The sequence below is a fragment of the Chiloscyllium punctatum genome, chromosome 12 (genome assembly GCF_047496795.1).
Source record: "Chiloscyllium punctatum isolate Juve2018m chromosome 12, sChiPun1.3, whole genome shotgun sequence".
In the NCBI taxonomy this organism is placed as follows: domain Eukaryota; kingdom Metazoa; phylum Chordata; class Chondrichthyes; order Orectolobiformes; family Hemiscylliidae; genus Chiloscyllium; species Chiloscyllium punctatum.
In genome coordinates, this window is record NC_092750.1 from 39,173,940 (window position 1) to 39,196,423 (window position 22,484).

General features: G+C 43.3%; 1 protein-coding gene across 6 annotated transcripts in view; it reads right to left on the minus strand.

Moving 5' to 3' along the window:
• LOC140483809 (bis(5'-adenosyl)-triphosphatase-like) overlaps positions 1-22,484 on the minus strand; it is a 1,171,574-nt gene that overhangs the window by 269,015 nt on the left and 880,075 nt on the right. For all 6 annotated transcript variants that reach the window (XM_072582436.1, XM_072582437.1, XM_072582433.1 and 3 more), the window contains one exon: positions 20,732-20,800. In XM_072582436.1, the coding sequence (XP_072438537.1) occupies positions 20,732-20,800 (69 nt within the window). The remainder of the gene's footprint in view (positions 1-20,731; positions 20,801-22,484) is intronic.

The window sequence follows — 22,484 nt, forward strand, 5'->3', positions numbered from 1 at the left end:
ATGATCGGCAGCTAAATAGCAGCCCACAGCAATGAAGGGCTTCACATCTTGGGAAAGAAAATAGACTTTAAAGAATCCCAATTGTCAAGGTCTAATTGTATGTCTATATAAACTGACAGATTAAATTGCACTCTGGAGCCTAATTCTTAGCTTCAGCACCATTTTACCCTGATAACTTGGTTTCTGGCTCTGCAGTCTAATGGTCTGAGCTGCCAAGAAGGGCAATCTTAATGATTAAAATAACCATTAACAAAATGGTTTTGTAATTAGCTTTATATTTTATAGTCCCTGTGTGCACATGATCGATAGAACGATTTATTCATTAACAAACTATTTAACAAGCTTGAACATGAAAGAAGGTCTTATCTGGTAAAGCCTTCTTAAAGTCTCACACAATGAATCTTTGCCCAGTATCTTATTTCAGTTTACCTTCAAGCATCTTGCCAGAAGAACTCCATGTAGTTGACAGTGTTGATTTAGTGGATAATAGGTTAGGAGTTTTGCACTATTTCTCTGTTCTTTGTATCATTTCCAGCTAAGAGGAGAGGTAACTGATCTACTCCCAGGTTTATCCATTAACAGTCTATAAATGGGTGTTTCTTCCTTGCATTATATGAATAATTAACATGCCATGTTTGGCACATTGCCTGAATGGAAGTTATTTCTTAGTAATGTTATGTTCTCCATGTTTGGTGAAAGAATATGCTTCAACATAGAAATCACTGAAATACCATTCCACAATTTGAATGTTTAGAGCAAAATGTTCTACTTCAGTGCCAATGGAGAGTCAAACGTACTAACCTCGATAAAATTATCTTGATAAATTACTCTTGAATCAGTATGCTTCATGTCAGCTACATTTCATTACTTGTACATTTAGTGTCAGTTTAAAAAACTCTCAAAATCTCTAATACGAGCATTTTATTTAGAAACAAACTTGCTGTCCTGTCAACTCTTTTCAATGAGATAAAAGTGGTGTTTTTAGTATAGGAGGCAGTATAACTCAAAATCCATGCACTTACATGGAAGGAAATACCACATAATGGGGCAGTCAGCACAATCTTGCAATGCTCAATACTAACACTGCTACATTAGATAAATGAAGACAGCACTGATCTGGCTAAACCAACAATATGGTACTACTGGTGTTCAACAGCTGTCTCGATCTATCAGTCAGGGTTGAACTCCTGCTACTTAATGCCAGACAATTAGAGAATCAAGATTATAAATAGTATCAGCCGGGTAGACCAGCTGTATGCTCAGTTCACTTAGAAGTGGAGAACTTAAAAGACAGCTGCTACTTTTAAATCCAAATTACATTTTATATTGCTTCTTTTCTCTTTATTTGAAAAAAGACATTGAAGAAGTTCTAAGTCCCCAGGACTGTGAGCTGATTTAGTTCTGTTTTTAATATAGGGTCTTGATTTGCAATCAGCTCGGTTTGGGTGTGGAAGTCTTCAAGCAAGTGTTGTGATACCACTTCACTTAACTAAGTGTAGCACTCAAGTGCACATAACCTGCACTTGACAGGGAGCCCAATAGTGTGCATAGTTAACATGTGTTCTAGTCAACCTGGGCTTCTTAAAGAAATGCTGCACTGATCATAAGAAAGCTGCTGCTTAGGAACGACAGAAATTGGCTATTAACAAGAAAGCATTTCAAACTGAGAATAGGAAATAGAGGGGTATCCCAGGTTTGTCAATGTTAGCTGAACACCTTAGTCCAAGTGATTGATAACAAAAGCAAGGTTATGTTTTCACAGGGATCAGGAGGCCCTCAAAGAACACTCTCAGAAGGTATGAGGATATGGTGATAGACAGGGATGTCAATTCTATGAGTGTGGCTCTGAGGATTTGACAGCAGTAGCACCAGTCTCATGATCTCACATGAGTGGTTAAAGAATGCACTGTCACAAAAAGTCTCCTATCACTCACTCCGCCAACCACTTCTGCTACTCAATGCACCATATGCTCATCACTCACCCATCAGTAATCCCCAGCAGTTACATCTCAGCCCCAGTAGATCCGGCACCTCACCTTCATAACCACCAATGATGCCTGCCTCACATCCATCTCTCATTGTTTCATCAAATCTCCAACTATTCGGCCGTGCCAGACATCGAACAAATGCTCTTTTCTTTCTCTTGCTGGAAAGGGTGGCTCATAATGGCAGAGAGCAAAACAGAACTGGAAGTGAATATGTAAAGCAGTTTAAGGACGATGCCAGGAGAGACTGTACACAGGACATAGATGCAGCTGTCACAGAGGCTGTTGCATCCTGCACCACTAGAAAGATTGCGGATGGCAGAATATCCTTTGCTTTTCAAATAGTCAGTGGTGAGGTGAACTTAAAAAGTTCAACAAGTTTTCCTTAAATCAATCCTTACAGGGATAGAGATTAAGGTTTGTGATGTGCCATTAAGTGCAAGTTGGAGATTGTGTGACCATGCATCTTTTTCTTTCCACATTACGTATTTTATAGTGTAAAATTGAGTTAGCATAATGTCACCGGGATGTTATGGCATATTATGTTTTTCAGCCTATTCTGTCTATGCTTCTTCTCTAAATAGCAATCAAGTCATTCCCATTCCCCTGTTCTATCTTTGTAGCCCTGTAAGTTTAGTTCCCTTAGGGAACTACCCAATTTTGTTTTGAAAATGTTGCCTGCCTCTGCTTCCACCAACCTCATCAGCAGTAAGTTCTGAACGTAAAGATGAACCAATGAATTAGGTCAAGTAATAGACCATTCAATCCCTCAAGCCTACTCATCCTTCAAGAAAATCATTGCTGGTCTGATTGTGGCCTCAACTTTATTTTCCTATACTTTGACTCTCTCATCAGCCTGGGATCCCTGCCTCCATTGTTCTCCACAGTCCATCAAGACATGCACCAACCTGATTAAGAACTATATTGCCATTCCTTCAAAATCAGTGGGTCAAATGCCGGAACTCCTTTCTTGACAATACCGCAAAGACCGCAATGGTTCAAGAAGGCTACCTTCATCTTCTCCAGGGCAGTAGGGATGGGCTATAAATGCTGACCTCGCCAGCAATACCCAATTCCTATGTGTGAATAGCAGTCTCACGACCCTCTATGTGAGAAAAACCTTATCTTTGTCTTAAACAGAAGACCCTTTTTACAAACAATCTCCTCCATTTCTAGTCTCCCCTACAAGGGGAAATATCTTCTTAGCATCTGCCATGTCCAGTCCTCTCAGGATCCTCACAAACACACCTCATGCTCAAAACGTTAAATCAATGTCCTTGTACCATTATGAGAAACCTTTCTTTACTTTATTACTTTATCTTTACCTTTGTTACTTTATCCAAACCTATTATAACCTTTACACCTTTATCAAACTCCCCCCTCAAGTACCTTTGCTCGAAGAAGAACAACCTCAAATTTTCCATTGTACAAGTCACTTCTACCGCAAAAGAGATTCCAATGATCCAAAAATGTGACTCCTTCTCCTTACACCAGCTCTTATTCTAGTTATAGTTCAAAAGCCAGACAATCATCTGAGGAACCAAATATCCTACAAATCACGGATAATCTTCCTTCTTTCTTGCAGTTCAAGTGGCACTCAACTGCAGGGAGTAGAGCAGAACTAGAGAATTGGGCACCTGATTTTTAATTCTGATTTTTAATCTCTTTGCACAGTGTCCTTGGTTGAAGGAAATGTCTTCCTTTTTGTGAGTCCACAATTAAAAAATAACAAAGAAAAATATGTGGTTCTCATTGTATGTGTGTTGAACTTTCCCAGCAATTATGCATGGTCCTTATAACGAGGTTCTCCCATTTATATTCATAAGCAAAGTTGTAGGATATTTGGTTCCTCAGATGATTTTCTGGCTTTTGAACTATAACTAGAATAAGAGCTGGTGTAAGGAGAAGGAGTCACATTTTTGGATCATTGGAATCTCTTTTGCGGTAGAAGTGACTTGTACAAGAAGGGTGGATTACACCTGTATTGGAAGGGACTAATATACTAGCAGGGAGATTTGCTAGAGCTGCTCGGGAGGATTTAAACTCATAAGGTGGGTGAGGGCAGAGGAGGTGGGACCCAGGGAGATACTGAGTTGGTACAGGTAAGAAAAGAAGTGAGTCAAACAGTCAGGACAGACAGGGACAAAGCAGTGAACAAGGTCAGACTGCTAAATTAAACTGCATTTATTTCATCTGCCTAACAGGGAGCGCAGATGAACTCAGGGCGTGGTTAGGAACATGGGACTAAAATATAGCAATTATAGCAGGATACAAATGCAATAGGAAGGATAGAAAGGGAGGCAAGAGTGGAGGGGAAGTGGCACTTTTGATAATGGATAGCATTTCAGCTGTATTTAGGGAGGATATTCCCGGAAATACATCCAGGGAATGGATGGAACTGAGAAATAAGAAAGGGATAATCGCCTAATTGGGATTGCATGATAGACCCCCTAACAGTCAGCAGGAAATTGAAAAACAGATTTGTGAGGAGTTTTCAGTTATCTGTAAGAATGATAGGGTGGTTATGGTAGGGGACTGCCATAGTGCTAAGGGTTTAGATGGAGAGAAATTTGTTAAGAGTGTACAAGAAAATTTTCTGAGTCAGTATGTGGATGTACCAACGAGAGAAGGTGCAATACTTGACCTATTCTTGGTAAAAGGTGGGACAGGAGACTGAGGTGTCAGTGGGGAAGCACTTTGGGGCCAATGACCATAATTCTATTAGTTTTAAAATAGTGATGGAAAAGGATAGACCAGATTTAACAATTGAAGTACAAAAGTGGAGGAAGGCTAATTTTAATGGTATTAGGCAAGAACTTTCTAAAAGACAAAAGGGAGGACCGCAGAAAGTGACAACTGGAGATTAGAGTCGAGAATGTGGGGCTGGAAATGCACAGCAGGTCAGGCAGCATCTGAGGAGCAGGAAAATCGACATTTCGGGCAAAAGCCCTTAATCGGGGCAGCAAAGTAGTTCAGTGGTAAGCACTACTGCCTCACAGCACCAGAGACCCGGGTTTGATTCCAGCCTTGGGTGACTGTCTGTGTGGAGTTTGCACATTCTCCCCGCGTCTGTGTGGGTTTCCTCCAGGTGTTCCGGTTTCCTCCCACAGTCCAAAGATGTGCAATTCAGATGAATTGGCTATGTTAAATTGCCCATAATAATAGGTGCATTCGTAGGAAGTAGGGGAATGGGTCTGGGTGGGTTACTCTTCAGAGGGTCAGTGTGGACCCGTTGGGCTGAAGGGCCTGTTTCTGCACTGTAGGGAATCTAATCTACTGTATAGGTTAAATAGACAAGGTCTTTTTCCCTGGGGTGGGGAAGTCCAGAACTGGAGGGCATAGGTTGTGGGTGAGAGGGGAAAAACATAAAAGACACCTAAGGGGCAACTTTTTCACACAGAGGGTGGTGCATGTAAGATTAGATTAGGTACAGTTTGGAAACAGGCCCTTCGGCCCAACAAGTCCACACTGACCCGCAACCCACCCAGACCCCATTCTCCTACATTTACCCCTTCACCTAACACTATGGGCAATTTAGCTCGGCCAATTCACCTAACCTGCACATTTTTGGACTGTGGGAGGAAACCCACGCAGACACGGGGAGAATGTGCAAACTCCACACAGTCATTTGCCTGAGGCGGGAATTGAACCTGGGTCTCTGGCGCTGTGAGGCAGCAGTGCTGACTACTGTGCCACCGTGCTGCCCAAAATGAGCTGCCAGAGGAAGTGGTGGAGCCTGGTAAAATTGCAACATTTAAAATACATCTGGATGGGTATATGAATAGGAAGAGTTTAGAGGGATAGGGTCAAGTGTTGGCCTAGATTGGGTTGGGATATCTGGTCGGCATGGACGAGTTGGACTGAAGGGTCTGTTTCTGTGCTGTACATCTCTACGACTCTACGATTCTAGAATGTAAATGGGTACAGGTGTTTCAATTCAACAAGTATCCACACAAATTATACAAAATACTTCATGTATTTAACACTAAACAGACTTTGCCTTGCTGGATAAATCATACAGCCAGATTCCATCACATTCCAAATTTCTCCACAGCAGCAAATGGTGAGAACTGGTTGATCCTCACAGTTTCAGTCAGGCTTCAATCTTGCTTAAGGTATCCATCCAAATTACCCTTTCTCCTGTCAGTGAGTTGGTTTCCTGCATTCACCACTTCTCATTCCACATTCGTGAGAAGAAAACATTTGTTTATGAAGGTCATGCTGTTTCCTGAGGTTAAGGCCCTTTGTTCCGTTTGAAATAGCCCATTATGGCTCAGTACATCTTGAATCATAAGTTCTCCTGCTGAATGAGTCGCTATTTTTGTGCTTTGTTGGGGCGTTTTCGCTATCACTTGTCGAAATGTATGGTAAATAGCATCAAAGTGTTCATTTTCTGAATCCACCCAACTGAATATGATGCAGAGCTTTGTTGGCAGCATTATCCTTACATCAGCAATGAATATTATGCCTTTGTACCACTGTAATATCTTGGGCAGATTTACTGCCAGATTTAGCACCACCGGCAGGCAACTTTTAAAAGTCAGCCACTGAACCTGGTTACCGCTGTTGCCTTACAGGCCTATAACTCAAAATCATAATCATTTTTATCACATTGACAGCACATTTTTCAAACAGCACTTGTTTTTTAGCCAAGTTTCAATGCTTCCTGTTCCCAGCCCTGTCATAATACATAGTTTGCATCATGCTGCATGGCTACCTATGTGTCTTTATAAATCATGACAGTAATTTAAAAAAAAACTTTCAGAACACAAGTACTTTGCTACAATCTGGTGGAAATGATATTGTGTTGTCAATGTTTTGCTCACCCACCCAAGGCATAGGCTGCAAATCTTAAAATGAAATTTCCTTGTTAAAAATCACAGGACCAACACATGGTGCTGCATTAGTTTTATATGCTGATTACCTCTGAGGAGAAGACACTGGCAATGCAGTAATTGATTCAGGTACTTGTAATGGTAATAAAAACCACAAGAGCACAGTTTGAGTGCTTTACAATTCAGCAAAAGTCTAACACGGAATAATTCTCTGATTTACTGCCATGCTTTGTTCATAATTGTAATATATATTATTTGATTCAATTATTTATTATTTTAAAATGAAATTCTTCATCGTCACATGCAAAATACTGACTGTGTTAGGAGCATTTACAAGTCAGTTAAAAAAGTCATAAACTTGTTGGTAATGTTCCTGCATTACCAGGCTTTCTCAACTATTGATCACTGTGAAATGAATGGCATTATGTGTTGTTACTAAAGAGCCTCCTTACCTAAATCATAAATGATGCCATATTTAGTTGGGAAAAAAGTTCATTTTCACATATCCTCAAGCTTCATACCAGCAGAATTTCCTATTTAATTATTCTCACAGAGAGGTGAAGTCTGTTAATACGAATGGTATCCATCTTAATCTGACTTCTGCATCTCTACCATTGTATCCACAACTACAGCGCAGTGCATTTGCACTGGGCCTGTACTTTCTCCATCTTGTACACTTGGAAACTTTTTACAATTCGTGGAACATCCTACAATACACATGTACTGTCAAAGTTTTTTAAAAATCCAGATAAACTGCCATGATATGCCTCATGCACAATGACACGAAGTGTAATGCAGGAAGGTTGGAACGCAAATCACTCATTTGGATCCCCTTGAAGTTTCTCAGTAATTGGTTTCTAACATGAGTGAGGAGGTTGCTTGAATACAAAGAAGCAAGCCAGTTGTTTTCCAATTCTGCTTTTGGAGGAGTAAGAGTTGAGTGGAAACATATGTTATATCCAGACCAAAGCACTGAAACAGCCTAAAAGCACTTGAAAGATCCATTCAAGAATCTGGATAGCAGAGAAACTTGCCTTAGAATAGTTGGTAAAACTGGGTTGTAAATAACAGCTTAAACTTGTTGCTTCATCAATCCACTCAAAATGAAGTTAAACAGACAACAGGAAATCCCAATGCATTAATGCTTAGGTCTAAGAAGAAGCCACTAGAAAGAGTTTTGCATTATTATGTTTACATTAATCAATTAGATTCTAACTCCAGAACCCCTTCAGCCTCAGTTTCAGTGCAAGCTGCCTGTGCTAATTTGCTTAACTCCGGATTTACTTTCTGAGGCTGAATTAACAAAGTGGAGGTGCGGTGTTGGACTCGGGCGGACAGGGTCAGAAGTCACACAAAACCGGGTTATAGTCCAACAGATTTATTTTAAATCACAAGCTTTCGGAACACTGCTCTTTCATCAGATGAAGTGACATCATTTCACCCGACAAAGAAGCAGTGCTCCAAAAGCTTCTAATTTCAAACAAACCTGTTGGATTATAACCTGGTTTCGTGTGACTTCTGACCTCAATTAAAAAAGACATAATAAACATTTCTTTTGAATCAATCCCATTCCAAACGAAGGTTTCATATATTTTAACATGGCGCTTCTTTAACCTTTGGTGATGGACTTTGTTCGTCCATTACCCTAGTCAACACCCATGATGGATAAATATTTGTTCCTGTAAATGTTCCATCTCTTTAATATCACTCAGTTTTTTTGTTAACATAGAAGGAGCTATAACTTTCATTCAAGCTATATAATTCCCCAGAACTACGACAACTCTGTCCATGGCTAATTTCTTAACAAGGAGAAAGTGAGGACTGCAGATGCTGGAGATCAGAGCTGAAAATGTGTTGCTGGAAAAGCGCAGCAGGTCAGGCAGCATCCAAGGTGCAGGAGAATCGACGTTTCGGGCATGAGCCCTTCTTCAGGAATGAGGAGAGTGTGCCAAGCAGGCTAAGATAAAAGGTAGGGAGGAGGGACTTGGGGGAGGGGCGTTGGAAACGTGATAGGTGGAAGGTGAGGGTGATAGGCCGGAGTGGGGGTGGGGGCGGAGAGGTCAGGAAGAAGATTGCAGGTTAGGAAGGCGGTGCTGAGTTCGAGGGATTTGACTGAGACAAGGTGGGGGGAGGGGAAATGAGGAAACTGGAGAAATCTGAGTTGATCCCTTGTGGTTGGAGGGTTCCTAGGTGGAAGATGAGGCGCTCTTCCTCCAGCTGTTGTGTTGCTATGGTCTGGCAATGGAGGAGTCCAAGGACCTGCATGTCCTTGGTGGAGTGGGAGGGGGAGTTGAAGTGTTGAGCCACGGGGTGGTTGGGTTGGTTGGTCGGTCCGGGTGTCCCAGAGGTGTTCTCTGAAACGTTCCACCTAGGAACCCTCCAAACACAAGGGATGAACTCAGATTTCTCCAGTTTCCTCATTTCCCCTCCCCCCACCTTGTCTCAGTCAAATCCCTCGAACTCAGCACCGCCGTCCTTACCTGCAATCTTCTTCCCGACCTCTCCGCCCCCACCCCTTCTCCGGCCTATCACCCTCACCTTGACCTCCTTCCACCTATCGCATTTCCAATGCCCCTCCCCCAGTCCCTCCTCCCTACCTTTTATCTTAGCCTGCTTGGCACACTCTCCTCATTCCTGAAGAAGGGCTCATGCCCGAAACATCGATTCTCCTGCTCCTTGGATGCTGCCTGACCTGCTGCACTTTTCCAGCAACACGTTTTCAGCTAATTTCTTAACAACTAATACAACTATTGGTCTGGACAACAAGATACATTCTAATTGTACTTGGTACACCAGAACCGACATATATACTCTCCATTATCCTGCGTTAAGCTTTCAATGCACTTTCTGGAGGAAAATAATATCTTTCTCCAGCAAAAGAGATTGAGTAGCTCCGATGTCTCTTGATAGCATTACAAGTTTTGTAGTATAATTCAAAGAAAAAGAAGTTAACATTCTTTTCAGTAAAAACCTCTCCTTTAACTTGTTCAGTCTTCCTGCACTTGCAGCAGTTTCACAGTTGTGTTTAAAATTACAACTTGTTCCTGAGTATTTTCTTCGTGAGTTCCTATTTTGGACTCATTCTTATGAATCCCAGTAAGGCCCATGGATTTCCCATGCAGCTTCTAGCATTGAAACAAAGATATTTCACTTTATTAAAATGGAAACGCTTAGCCTTTAATTTTCATTTCCACCTTCAGCACCTTCTTTGCTGCTTCAAGGAAACCTGCTTATCTTGCAGTTGCTATCCTCTGGTTTCCCACATAGGTTCCATTTCTAATAATTAATGAGTTTCTACATTCTTGCAAGAGAATAATTTCTTTGAGACCTTCGTACACAGGCAATTACTCCTAATGATCATGATTGCAGATCAAAATGATTTTACTTTCCACTTTCAAATTCAATAAAGATATCCCCGGTCCATTTCTTTATATTCTGAAACATTTGTCTGTGTGTTTTAGGAACTAACTTACACAAACACACACAAAATAGCCTTTTCTTTCAAGAGTATCATAATCCTGTGACAGTAATGTTTCAGTTTCATGTGCTCTATCAACTTGCTCTGTGTGGGCAGTACCAAATGTTCCTTTGGCCAATTCATTTGTTTCACTATTTTCTGAAATGACAAAGAATGATTCCACATTCTTCTCCTCCAGGTTTGGTAGGGCTTGTGCAAATTTAAACATTTCTTTACCGGACTTGTGAGTATGATGAGGACTTTCCACATAATAATGTCTTTGACAGCTGACATCTTTTTCAAACTTGCATTCTCCTGAGCTAGCATTCGTTTCTCAATGATCTCTACTTGCCCTTTTCTCTCTCTTGAATCACTAGGTCCAGACTCTTAAATGTTCTCTCTTTATCCTTCTCCTCTCCCTGAAGTTCAAGCTAAGGCTTTTTAAATTCCATCTCCCTTTTCATTTCAAGCTGCATTAATTCTATCTCATATTCAACCTTCTTTTAATTATAATTGTATTCTCATAAACTCAAGCGACTCAACACTCCCCCTTGCATTTCCACCAATCTAGGTGTTTTGACAATATTTCAATTACCTCTGCCTCTTGGTTCCAGCAGTCAATTCCATGAGCTCAGCTTTAGTTAAGTCTTGTAAATCCATCAGGGATACATCTTCAACAGCAGGGTAGTTTCAGCTGCTGTCAAGGCCACCTTATACAAAGAGGAAATAGTATTCCATTCTTTGATTCTTTACTAATTCCCTTGGTCCACATATAATCTTATGTTATCTGTGTTCAAGGATTCCAGACAAGCTCTAAACTTTTGTCACAACACAATTAGAAAGAATATGCCAATAATCAAATCCCACTATTCCACAAGCTGTCACCAATTAAACCACCAAAATGATCTATTTGCCTGACAGACCAGTAATTCAGGACAAAATCAATTCGGACCAAGCTTCATCATTAACAGTAAAACAAATGTTTTTATTGTAAACTCATTTACACTTTAACAAAAGTACAAGAAATGGATTACTAATTTACTACTATGCAACTAAACTATCCTTCTTTAAAGCCTCAAACACAAACGTATTTATTCACAAATGAGAAAGACAAACAAAAAGACAGTTGACACAAACATAATGGATGGAAACACAGAAACAAGGAAAAACAAATTGAAGAATTCTGGCTGCAAGGTTCTTTGGATTTTAGTAATGAGGACACAATGTTGTCTGCAGAGCAATGGTCGATCTTTAATTAAGTAGCTGAGCAGGTGGATCTAGATATTTTCTTGTATTAGAAATCTTTTTCAGAGTCTCTAGGTTTTGCTTTGTCTTTTCGCTCACACAGAGAAATTGAGAGAAAATACTTCCTGCTGACAGGCAACGAGGTACTTTGCACATATAGGTCTGTAACAAATCATAGCTAGACCAATCCAAAGCTGTTTTTAGGCAAACTTTACTTAACTGAAGATTCCCGGTACCAGTCTGCCTCAAAGTAACCACAAAACTGATCCAAAAAGTAACATAAGGCAGAATTTTATAGGGTCAAGAGTGTGGTGCTAGAAAAGCACAACAGCTCAGGCAGCATCTGAGGAGCAGGAGAATCGATGTTTCGGGCAAAAGCCCTTCATTGGGAATGGAGCTGGGAGCCTCAGAGGTGGAGAGATAAATTGGAGGGGGATAGGGCTGAAGGGAAGGTAGCTGAGAGTGCAGTATGTGGATGAAGGTGGGGTGAACGGTGATAGGTCAGAGAGGAGGTTGGAGCGGATAGGTGGGAAAGAAGATGGACAGGTAGGACAGGTCATCAGGGTGGTGCTGAGCTGGAAAGTTGGAACTGGGATAAGGTGGGAGGAATGGAGAAATGATGAAACTGGTGAAGTCCACATTGATGCCATGGGGTTGCAGGGACCTGAGGCGGAAGATGAGGCATTCTTCCTCCGGGCGTCGGGTGGTAAGGGAATGGCGACGGAGGAGGCCCAAGACCTGCATGTCCTTGGCAGAGTGGGAGGGGGAGTTGAAGTGTTCGGCCATGGGAGAGTGGGGTTGATTGGTGCGGGTGTCCCGGAGACGTTCTATGAACCACTGTGTGAGAAAGTGTCCGGTCTCCCATATGTAGAGGAGACTGCATCAGGAGCAACGGATACAATCAATGACATGAGTAGAAGTGCAGGTGAAACTTTGATGGATGTGGAAGGCTTCTTTGAGGCCTTGGATGCAGGTGAGGGGGGAATATGTGGGCGCAGGTTTTGCAATTCCTGCGGTGGCAATGGAAGGTGCCAGGCAGGGATGGTGGGTTGTTAGGGGGCGTGGACTTGACAAGGTAGACCCGGAGGAAATGGTCTTTGTGGAAAATGGATAGGAGTGGGGCAGGAAACATATCTCTGGTGATGGGGTCCATTTGTAGGTGGAGGAAATGTCAGCAGATGATGCAATTTATGCTGAGGTTGGTGGGGTGGAAGGTGAGAACTAGGGGGTTTCTATCCTTGTTGCATTTGGAGGGGTGGGGTCCAAGGGCGAAAGTGCAGGATGAGATGCATTGGAGGTCATCTTCAACCACATGGAAGGGGAAATTGCGGTCTTGAAAGAAGGAGGCCATCTGGTGTGTTTTGCGGTGGAACTGGTCCTCCTGTGAGCAGATGAGGTGGAGGCGGAGGAATTGGGAATAAGGAATAGCAGTTTTACAGGAGGCAGGGTGGGAGGAGGGTAATCAAGGTGGGAGGAGGTGTAATCGAGGTAGGAGTCAGTGGGTTTGTAGAAGATGTCAGTGTTGAATAGGTCACCGTTGATGGAGATGGAAGGGTCCAAAAAGGGGAGGGAGGTGTCTAAGATGGTCCAGGTGAATTTAAGGTTGGTGTGGAATGTATTGGTGAAGTTGATCAACTTCATCACGGGAGCACGAAGTGGCGCCGATGCAGTCATCAATGTAGCGGAGGAAGAGGTGGGGAGTGGTGCCTGTGTCACTACAGAAGATAGACTCTTCCACGTAGCTGACAAAGAGACATGCATAGCTGTGGCCCAAGCGGGTGCCAATGGCTACCCCTTTCGTCTGGAGGAAGTGGGAGGATTCATAGGAAAAATTGTTGAGGATGAGTACTAGTTCAGCCAAACGAATTAGAGTATCAGTGGAAGGGTATTGGTGAGGATGTCGGAAGAGGAAGAAACGGAGGGCTTGGAGGCCCTGGTTATAGTGGATGGAGGTGTATAGGGACTGGATATCCAGAGTGAAGATGAGGCATTGGGGGCCAGGGAAACAAAAGTCTTGGAGGAGGTGGAGGGCATGGTTGGTGTCCTGAACGTATGTGGGGAGTTCTTGGACAGGGGGGATAGGACAGTATCAAGGTAGGTGGAGATGAATTCGAGGGGCAGGAGCAGGCTGAGACGATGGGTCAGTCGGGGTAGTCAGGCTTGTGGATCTTGGGTAGGAGGCAGAACTGGGCAGTGTGGGGTTCCCGATCTATATGGCTGGAAGCTGTGGGTGGGAGATCTCCTGAGGTGATGAGGTTGTGTATGATCTGGGAGATGATGGTTTGGTGATGGGAGGTGAGGTCATGGTCGAGGGGGCAGTAGGAGGAGGTGTCTTCAAATTGGCGTCAAGATTAGAGTGGTGCTGGAAAAGCACAGCAGGTCAGGCAGCATCCGAGGAGTAGGAAAATCGAGGTTTCAGGCAATGAGGCCTCATTCCTGATAAAGGACTTTTGCCCGAAACGTTGATTTTCCTGCTTCTCGGATGCTGACTGACCTGCTATGCTTTTCCAGCACCACTCTAATCTAGACTCTGATATCCAACATGTGCAGTTCTCACTTTCATCTTTGAATTAGCGCCTGGCTTCAGCTGGTTTGATGGTGAGGTTGGGGTTGGGGCAGAGGGAGTGGAGGGCTGCACATTGTGAGAGTGAGAGGTTGAAGTGAGTGAGGGGGTGGACAGGTTGAGGCAGTCAATGTCTCGGCAGCAGTTGGAAATAAAGAGGTTGAGGGTGAGTAACCAACCGGCACAGAGTGTCTAGATGGATGGGGCATGTTGGAGGCGGGCGAAGGGGTCCTCGGAAGATGGGTGGAATTCTTGGTGGAAAAAGTAAGTTCCAAGGCAGAGGCGGTGGAAGTTGTGTTTGATATCACAATGTGTGTTGAATTGATTGATCTGGGAGTACAGGGGGATGAAGGTAAGGCCTTTGCTGAGGACTGATTGTTCGTCATCAGTGAGGGGAGGTCTAGGAGGATGGTCAAATCACTATTCCTCTTGTCCAGGAACTCCCCACATACGTTCAAGACACCAGCCAAACACCTCTCCCGACGTCTGCACCAGTACCCTTTCACTGATACTCTAATTTGTTTGGCTCAACTGGTCCTCACCCTCAATTTCTTCTTTGAATCCTCCCACTTCCTCCAGATGAAAGGGGTAGCCATGGGCACCCGCATGGGCCCCAGCTTTGGCTGTCTCTTTGCCAGCTACGTGGAACAGTCCATCTTCCGCAGTTACACTGGCACCATTTCCCACCTTTTCCTCCGCCACATTGATGACTGCATCAGTGCCACCTCGTGCTCCCACAAGGAGGTTGAATAGTTCATCAACTTCACATCACATTCCATCCCGACCTTAAATTCACTTGGAGCATCTCAGACACCTCCCTCCTCTTCCTGGACCACTCCATTTCCATCAATGGTGACCAACTCGATACTGACATTTTCTACAAACCTACCGACTCCCACAGCTACCTGGATTACACCTCCGACTACCCTGCCTCCTGTAGAAATGCTATCCTTTATTCCCAATCCTTCTGCCTCTGCCATATCTGCTCCCTGGAGGACTAGTTCAACCACAGAACACATCAGATGACCTTTTTTGAAGACCAAACTTGCCCCCTCACATGGTTGAGGATGCCCTCCAGCACATCTCATCGACTTCTCGCACCTCCGCCCTCAAACTCCATCCCTCGAACCGTGTCAAGGACAGAACACTCACCCCCTCTACCTTCCACCGCACCAACGTTAGCCATTTTCCATCACCCACAAACAGACCTCACCACCAGAGATATATTTCCCTCTCCACCCCTATCCGCTTTCTGTAAAGACTATTCCCTTCACAATTGCCTCGTCAGGTCCACGCCCCCTCCCCCCCTCAACAACCCACCCGCTCCTCCTGGCACCTTCTCCTGCCACCACAGTAGTTGCAAAACCTGCACCCACACCTCCCCCTTAACCTCCGTCCAAGGCCCCAAAGGAGCCTTCCACATCCATCTAAGTTTCACCTGCACTTCCACATGCCATTTACTGTATCCGTTGCTCCCGATGCAGTCTCCTCTACTTTAGGATGCCGACTCGCAGAGCGTTTCAGAGAACATCTCTGGGACACCCAAATCAACCAGCCCCACCACCTGTGGCCAAATACTTCAACTCCCCCTACCACTTTGCCAAGGACATGCAGGTCCTGGACCTCCTCCATCGCCACTCCCAAACCATCCAATGCCTGGAGGAAGAACGTCTCATCTTCCACCTTGGGACCCTCCAACATCATGGCATCAATGTGGATTTCCCCAATTTCCTCATTTCCCCTCCCCTCATCTTATCCCAGTTCCAACCTTCCAGCTCAGCACCGCCCTCATGACATGTCCTACCTGTCCATCTTCCTTCCCACCTGTCCGTTTCACCCTCCTCTCTGACCTATCACTATTATCCCCACTTCCATCCACCTATCGCACTCTTAGTTACCTTACGCCCAGCCCCACTCCCCTTCCATTTATCTCTCTATCCCTGAGGCTCCCAGCCTCATTCCCGATGAAGGATTTTTGCTCATAATGTCAATTGTCCTGCTCCTCAGATGCTGCCTGACCTGCTCTGCTTTTCCACATTCTCGACTCTAATCTTCAGCATCTGCAGTCCTCACTTCCACTTAGAATTTTATAGGGTCCTGAATGATCTGGACTATAGTGAGATTGATGTCGGAATCATGTGAGATGTCCAGTCAGGTCTATCTCACCATCAGGATCAATTCACACCATCAATCCAATCATAGCGGCAAGGTGTATTTAGGGCTAGGCAGCAGCGAGCTACCAATTAAGGGGATTACAGCTTGATAAGTGGCATACCAATGCCACAACTCACCTCATTATGGTCAGTTTCCTCTTACTAAACATACCTAACAAGCTCGATGTCGAGGAAAATCAATGTCAACCACCATGGACTTCCTTCTCCATGGTGAGTTACCTATTTTTCAGCACAGGCATAACTCAGGAGGTATGCTGACAGAGTATAAAGTTAGAATTTATTGGTGATGTCACTATTCAAAGAAAACTAAATGACTCAAAAAAGATCCAATATATTGAAACTGCTTCAAATAATCTCTTATGAAAACAAACATTTCACTTAAAACTTAATCCTGAAGTGCTTAGTTGCTGATGGCGACAAACATTTCCTTTCAATTAGCAGCTGGTACTGTACATCAACAGGCACCCCATTGTGAAAATGATAGTTTGGAAAATCTCCTTCATTTATCATGCCACCAAAGTTGGAATCCATTAATATTCAAGCAATGGGGGAAAATCCAGTTCTGTTAGTTAAAGTCCTTTATTGTGGACTGCATGATATTGAGACAAAAAACTGATTCATTAACACTTGCTGTTACTTCTGAACACTTGTTGGCGGCCAGCATGTACTCACACTTTGGGTCTAATCTTGACAGATCTTGACAAGTTGAACAGTTCAAATACATTTATGGATCTTTTACACGTAATGTTCCCCACATTTAACTGACCCAGAGGACAATTGATCCTACCCCCTTAAAGCAACCCTTACTCTCACCTCTAAAGGATACCTGACCACTAAACCTCACTCAAGGACCCCTATACTTACTTCTGGGACCGTATCTACAGGGGTATCTCAGCCCTCCAAATGGTTATCCTGCCTAGCCAAAGGAAATGCTCTGAAAACTGACTCTTATTTGGTCTAATTGCCATACTTTGGCTCGAAATACCTGGGACTCCAAGAGGACTTGAGAGGAGTCACCTAATATTGAAATGGCCACTTGCCTCCAGGAACTGTGCATGGTCAAACTTCAGCCTGTCCTCATGAAAATGAGAGATGACAGGCTAGGGGAAGACTGGGGATTCCTGACTTTTTCTAGCATTTTCACCATGATAGTGAAGTTCTCCAACATGTCAAAAATTGGAGCCTAAGTATTTTGTAAATAACTACCAACATCTCTTGTCTCATCCATAATTTTCAAAATTGCCACATTTATACAATACTTTCTTTTATTATTACACTTATGAAATGCATTACCAAAATTCTCCACACTGAACTCCAGTGGCGTTCTATATTTGTATGCTACAGCATGATGAGGCATCGAATTTTTATCTAATCATCTAATCAGGATCAAATCTTAAAAGTGCTGAAAATGTGTTGCTGGATAAGCACAGCAGGTCAGGCATCATCCAAGGAACAGGAGAATCGACGTTTCGGGCATAAGCCCTTCTTCAGGAATGAGGAAAGTGTGTCCAGCAGGCTAAGATAAAAGTTAGGGAGGAGGGACTTGGGGGAGGGGCATTGGAAATGCAATAGGTGGAAGGAGATCAAGGTGAGGGTGATAGGCCAGAGTGGGGTGGGGCGGAGAGGTCAGGAAGAAGATTGCAGGTTAGGAAGGCAGTGCTGAGTTCGAGGGATTTGACTGAGACAAGGTGGGGGGGAGGGGAAATGAGGAAACTGGAGAAATCTGAGTTCATCCCTTGTGGTGGGAGGGTTCCTAGGCAGAAGATGAGGCGCTCTTCCTCCAACCGTCGTGTTGCTATGGTCTGGCGATAGAGGAGTCCAAGGACCTGCATGTCTTTGGTGGAGTGGGAGGGGGAGTTGAAGTGTTGAGCCACGGGGTGGTTGGGTTGGTTGATCCAGGTGTCCCAGAGGTGTTCTCTGAAACGTTCCGCAAGTAGGCGGCCTGTCTCCCCAATATAGAGGAGGCCACATTGGATACAGCGGATGCAATAAATGATGTGTGTGGAGGTGCAGGTGAATTTGTGGTGGATATGGAAGTATCCCTTGGGGCTTTGGAGGGAAGTAAGGGGGGAGGTGTGGGCGCAAATTTTGCATTTCTTGCGGTTGCAGGGGAAGGTGCCGGGAGTGGAGGTTGGGTTGGTGGGGGGTGTCACGGAGGGAGTGGTCTTTTCGAAACGCTGATAGGGGAGGGGAGGGAAATATATCCCTGGTGGTGGGTCCGTTTGGAGGTGGTGGAAATGATAGCGGATGATACGCTGTATATGGAGGTTGGTGGGGTGGTAGGTGAGGACCAGTGGGGTTCTGTCCTGGTGGCGGTTGGAGGGGCGGGGCTCAAGAGCGGAGGAGCGGGAAGTGGAGGAGATGCGGTGGAGGGCATCGTCGACCACGTCTGGGGGGAAATTGCAGTCCTGAAGAAGGGCTTATGCCTGAAACGTCAATTCTCCTGTTCCTTGGATGCTGCCTGACCTGCTGTGCTTTTCCAGCAACACATTTTCAGCTCTGATCTCCAGCATCTGCAGTCCTCACTTTCTCCTCAAATCTTAAAAGTGGTCAGTTATGGGAATGTTTTCAGTTTGAATGTTTTAGCCCAGTTCAAACTAACTAATGAAACTTCAAAGGAAAATTAAAACACTATCAATCAATATTCAAGCCAGTCCGGAATGCAACAAAACTGTTTGTAATATTCCAAAAGTAAACTATTCAGAGAAGTTATGTTTGTTTTCAAACCTATCTGATTCTGAAGTAAGTCAAATTATAGTGAACACACATTGCAGTAGACCTTGAGTTCATGTGATCGAGTAAAATTGGTAAGAACAAATCAGCAGCCCAATTTACATCTCTTACAGTTTCTAGGTCCACTAGCTTCTCTGAAGATAAAAATTGGGAGAGACATAAAATCAAGCTGGCACCTGTTTTACACAATCACAGAAAGTCAAGCTCGACCTCAATCAGTTTGCCAAGAAATGGTTTGCATTTAAATGAAAATAGTGCCTGAACCAACATTTCAAACAACCTCATACAAAAACAACTGTTTTGAAATTGGTGGAATCATTCAATACAATATTCATGTAATATTGGAGACTGTTGTCACTGGCAGTCCCAACTTCAGCAGCAGCTCTGTGATATAGGTGAGGTGATACTTCTGCACAAAATAACATTTCACAACAGCGTGTACAACAGAAAAGTGACTTTACTTCTGAATAACCCTCTGATAAGGATAACATCTGTTAGAAGAGTGGATGTACTTATTTTATTAAATATTAAAGTTAAGGTATCTCATGACATTTCTGAAACATGTTTACACTTAACTATTATTTTGAATCATCAATTCTATTTTGTGGAACTGATATAATTCATCCAGATTACTCAACAAGCTATGAATTCTATCTGCAATAAGTATATATTACCTGTGGGTGAACACGAATAGGGAGGAAATTATTTCATTTAGTACAATTTTTTTTCCCAGAATTGAATCCTGGATGAAAAGCGAGGTCTGAGTTTGTGATTTTGAAAATTGAATGGTTCTTTGTTAGAACAGTGGGAAATTATCTGCGCTGCTAAAACAACTCACGTGTGAAGCTGCAAATTAGTAACTTCAATCTCTGAAATCAAAGCCATGTGACCTATGTTTTCTTGGAAGAGGTTAAGTGCTGATGTTGGGACCACAGTGGCAGCCTTCCAAGTAAGTACCCTTTTAATTGACTGCTGCCAGGCCAGCTGTCCAAATACGGATGGTGGACATGTGGTTCATGATACCAACTCAATCAGAGGCTGCAGCTCAGTAGCACCTCGGAAAGACGTGATGGCTGCTGAGGTGAGGTCGCCATCTTCAGGTGGCCTTGCAGGGGAGAAAGACACTTCATTCTTCTGTCGAGGTACAGCTGGTAGACCATTCAGAAGGGGAAACCATCCAGTGCCAGCCAAGGGGGCTATTAATGCTGTCAGCCATCCTCTTCTTGCGACTAATGGCACTGGACATTGAGGAGACTGGAATAAGCTGTAGGAGCAGAAGGCGGCTATTTGGACCATCAATTCCACCATTAAGTGAGATTACGGCTAATATGGTAATCCTCAACTTCACTTTCCTACCTTATCCTCATAACCCTTGGTTCACGTAATGATTAGAAATCTGTCTATGTCAGCTTTGGATATCCAAAAGAGGCAGTCTCAACAGGCCTCTCAGGTAAATAATTTCACAGATTCACCACCTCATCTCTGGTCTGAGATGCCACGGAGTGCTGCCTCCATACAGTTGCTGGCCTCCCCCTGCAGCATGGGATAACTTTGCCACTGGTAAAATGCAGACTGCCTGCGAAGACGAAACTGATTGAACCTATAATTAGCTAATTTGCTTGCCTGGCTTCCAGCCTGCTTCCTGGGTGGGGTGGATTTGCTGCTCGGTCAAACAATATGATGATTTTAAATGAACAGCATTTTAATATTTTCAATTCAAGATTTACTTTTAAAATTACCTCCTCGTAGACATTATCATTTCTTGAAAAATCTTCTTTCTTTCTTGGAAGAATGTGAACATGCACATGCTGAAGAGAAGAGAGAGAACAAAATTCATCATTTGACACATCATCTAGGGAAAACACTTCACAGAATAAATACAGAAGGTCACAGATAAATTGTTTCTAAACTCTGGTGTTAATATAAGGCAAATTTGCTTTTGGAGATTGAATTTTCAACGTTAAGCATTTTTGACACAGCTCTTCAGATGATAAATGTAAAGGCAGTGGAAGCAGAAGGCAGAAAGATAATTTGAATACATCTTTCTTTTTAGGTTGTAGATATTGCCAACAGTTGTATAAATTCTTCTTCCAAAATAACTTGTCTTAAGTGTTTTACCTTGTGGATGTCAAGGCTGGCAAGGCTAGCTGATTCCATGCAAGTGAAAAAAGAACCTTGAACATTGACTTTAAAGTAGCAGGCTCTGGATTCGAAAGCAGTCACCATTTTGTGAACAATACATTTTAAACTAGGTATAGCTGATTTTGTCAAAGGAGAAAATGTAATACGAATGGTGCAATGTCATCAAAAAGCCTAAATGGCACTTCCACCATGCTCAATAATTGTACTTAATAAACAGATTTCTTTTTCCATTTGCCCATATCTTTTTGCAATGATACACTGATTCAATTTTCTAGTGAAATACCTTATGTCATTGTATAGGAGAGAACAGGAAAACAAACAATATGGTCAAATTGTTTTCCATTTATAAAAGCAAGTAAAAAGGCTGAAAGTTGACCTCGGGCTTAATGTGCTCACCTTACACCTACAGAGATTTAAAAAAATAACTCTCTCAACATTGCTTGTCTCAAAACAAGACAAGCTGAGGATTTATTTTGACAATGACAAGAGCAATGACAAGTCAATTGGAAAAATATGGCGAGATTGGAAAAATGAGATTCTTGACATTGAACAAAATATCCAATTTTCATAACCAACGGTTGGGCTGCAAGACAAGAATCTCATTAATGAGTGCAGAGGAACCCATATGCACACATTAACATCTCACTATTATTTATTCTCAATCACTCACATTCGGTTTGCTCTTCTCTGACGTGGCAGCGAGAAACGAAATGGTGACAATTCCTGATATGAAAGTCAGAGTGGGTACCTAGTGGGTTCAGAATCAAGGGTGTGGTGCTGGAAAAACACAACAGGTCAGGCAACATCCGCGGGGCAGGAGAATCGATGTTTCAGGCAAGAGCGCGGTGTGAGGAATGAAGCTCACCCCTTACCCTTCTGGGACTCAAACTCAACCAGCATTTCCCAACAGCTTGGGGAATGCTCCATGGGCAAAGCCTCCCTGCCCTCTCCCCTCCACAGAAATGGTATCAGGCATATACCAATCTCATCACATCATCATGGCACAACTCTGCCTTACTCAGAATACAGTTATCTACTTCAGAATGCAATGAAATCTTGCATTGCGATGCTGCTGTCAGTCCACTTTGCATGCAGGGACAAACATCCATCGCATGCATCAGAGCAGGATACATCTCAGATTTGTTAGCTTGCTCTGTTAGTGTTCACACGCTCTCCACCTAGTTGGAAGTTCACAGCATCTCTGCTTTGTTCTGCCTTTGCTTTTTGTACTTTGCCACTCGTTCAGAACTTACAGGCTTCACAGTACTTCATCTTGTCTTGTTCTTAGTGCAAACATAATGCCAGCCAAACTTGTCATGACTCTCAGCAGTGATCAGCCAATGAGTGTGG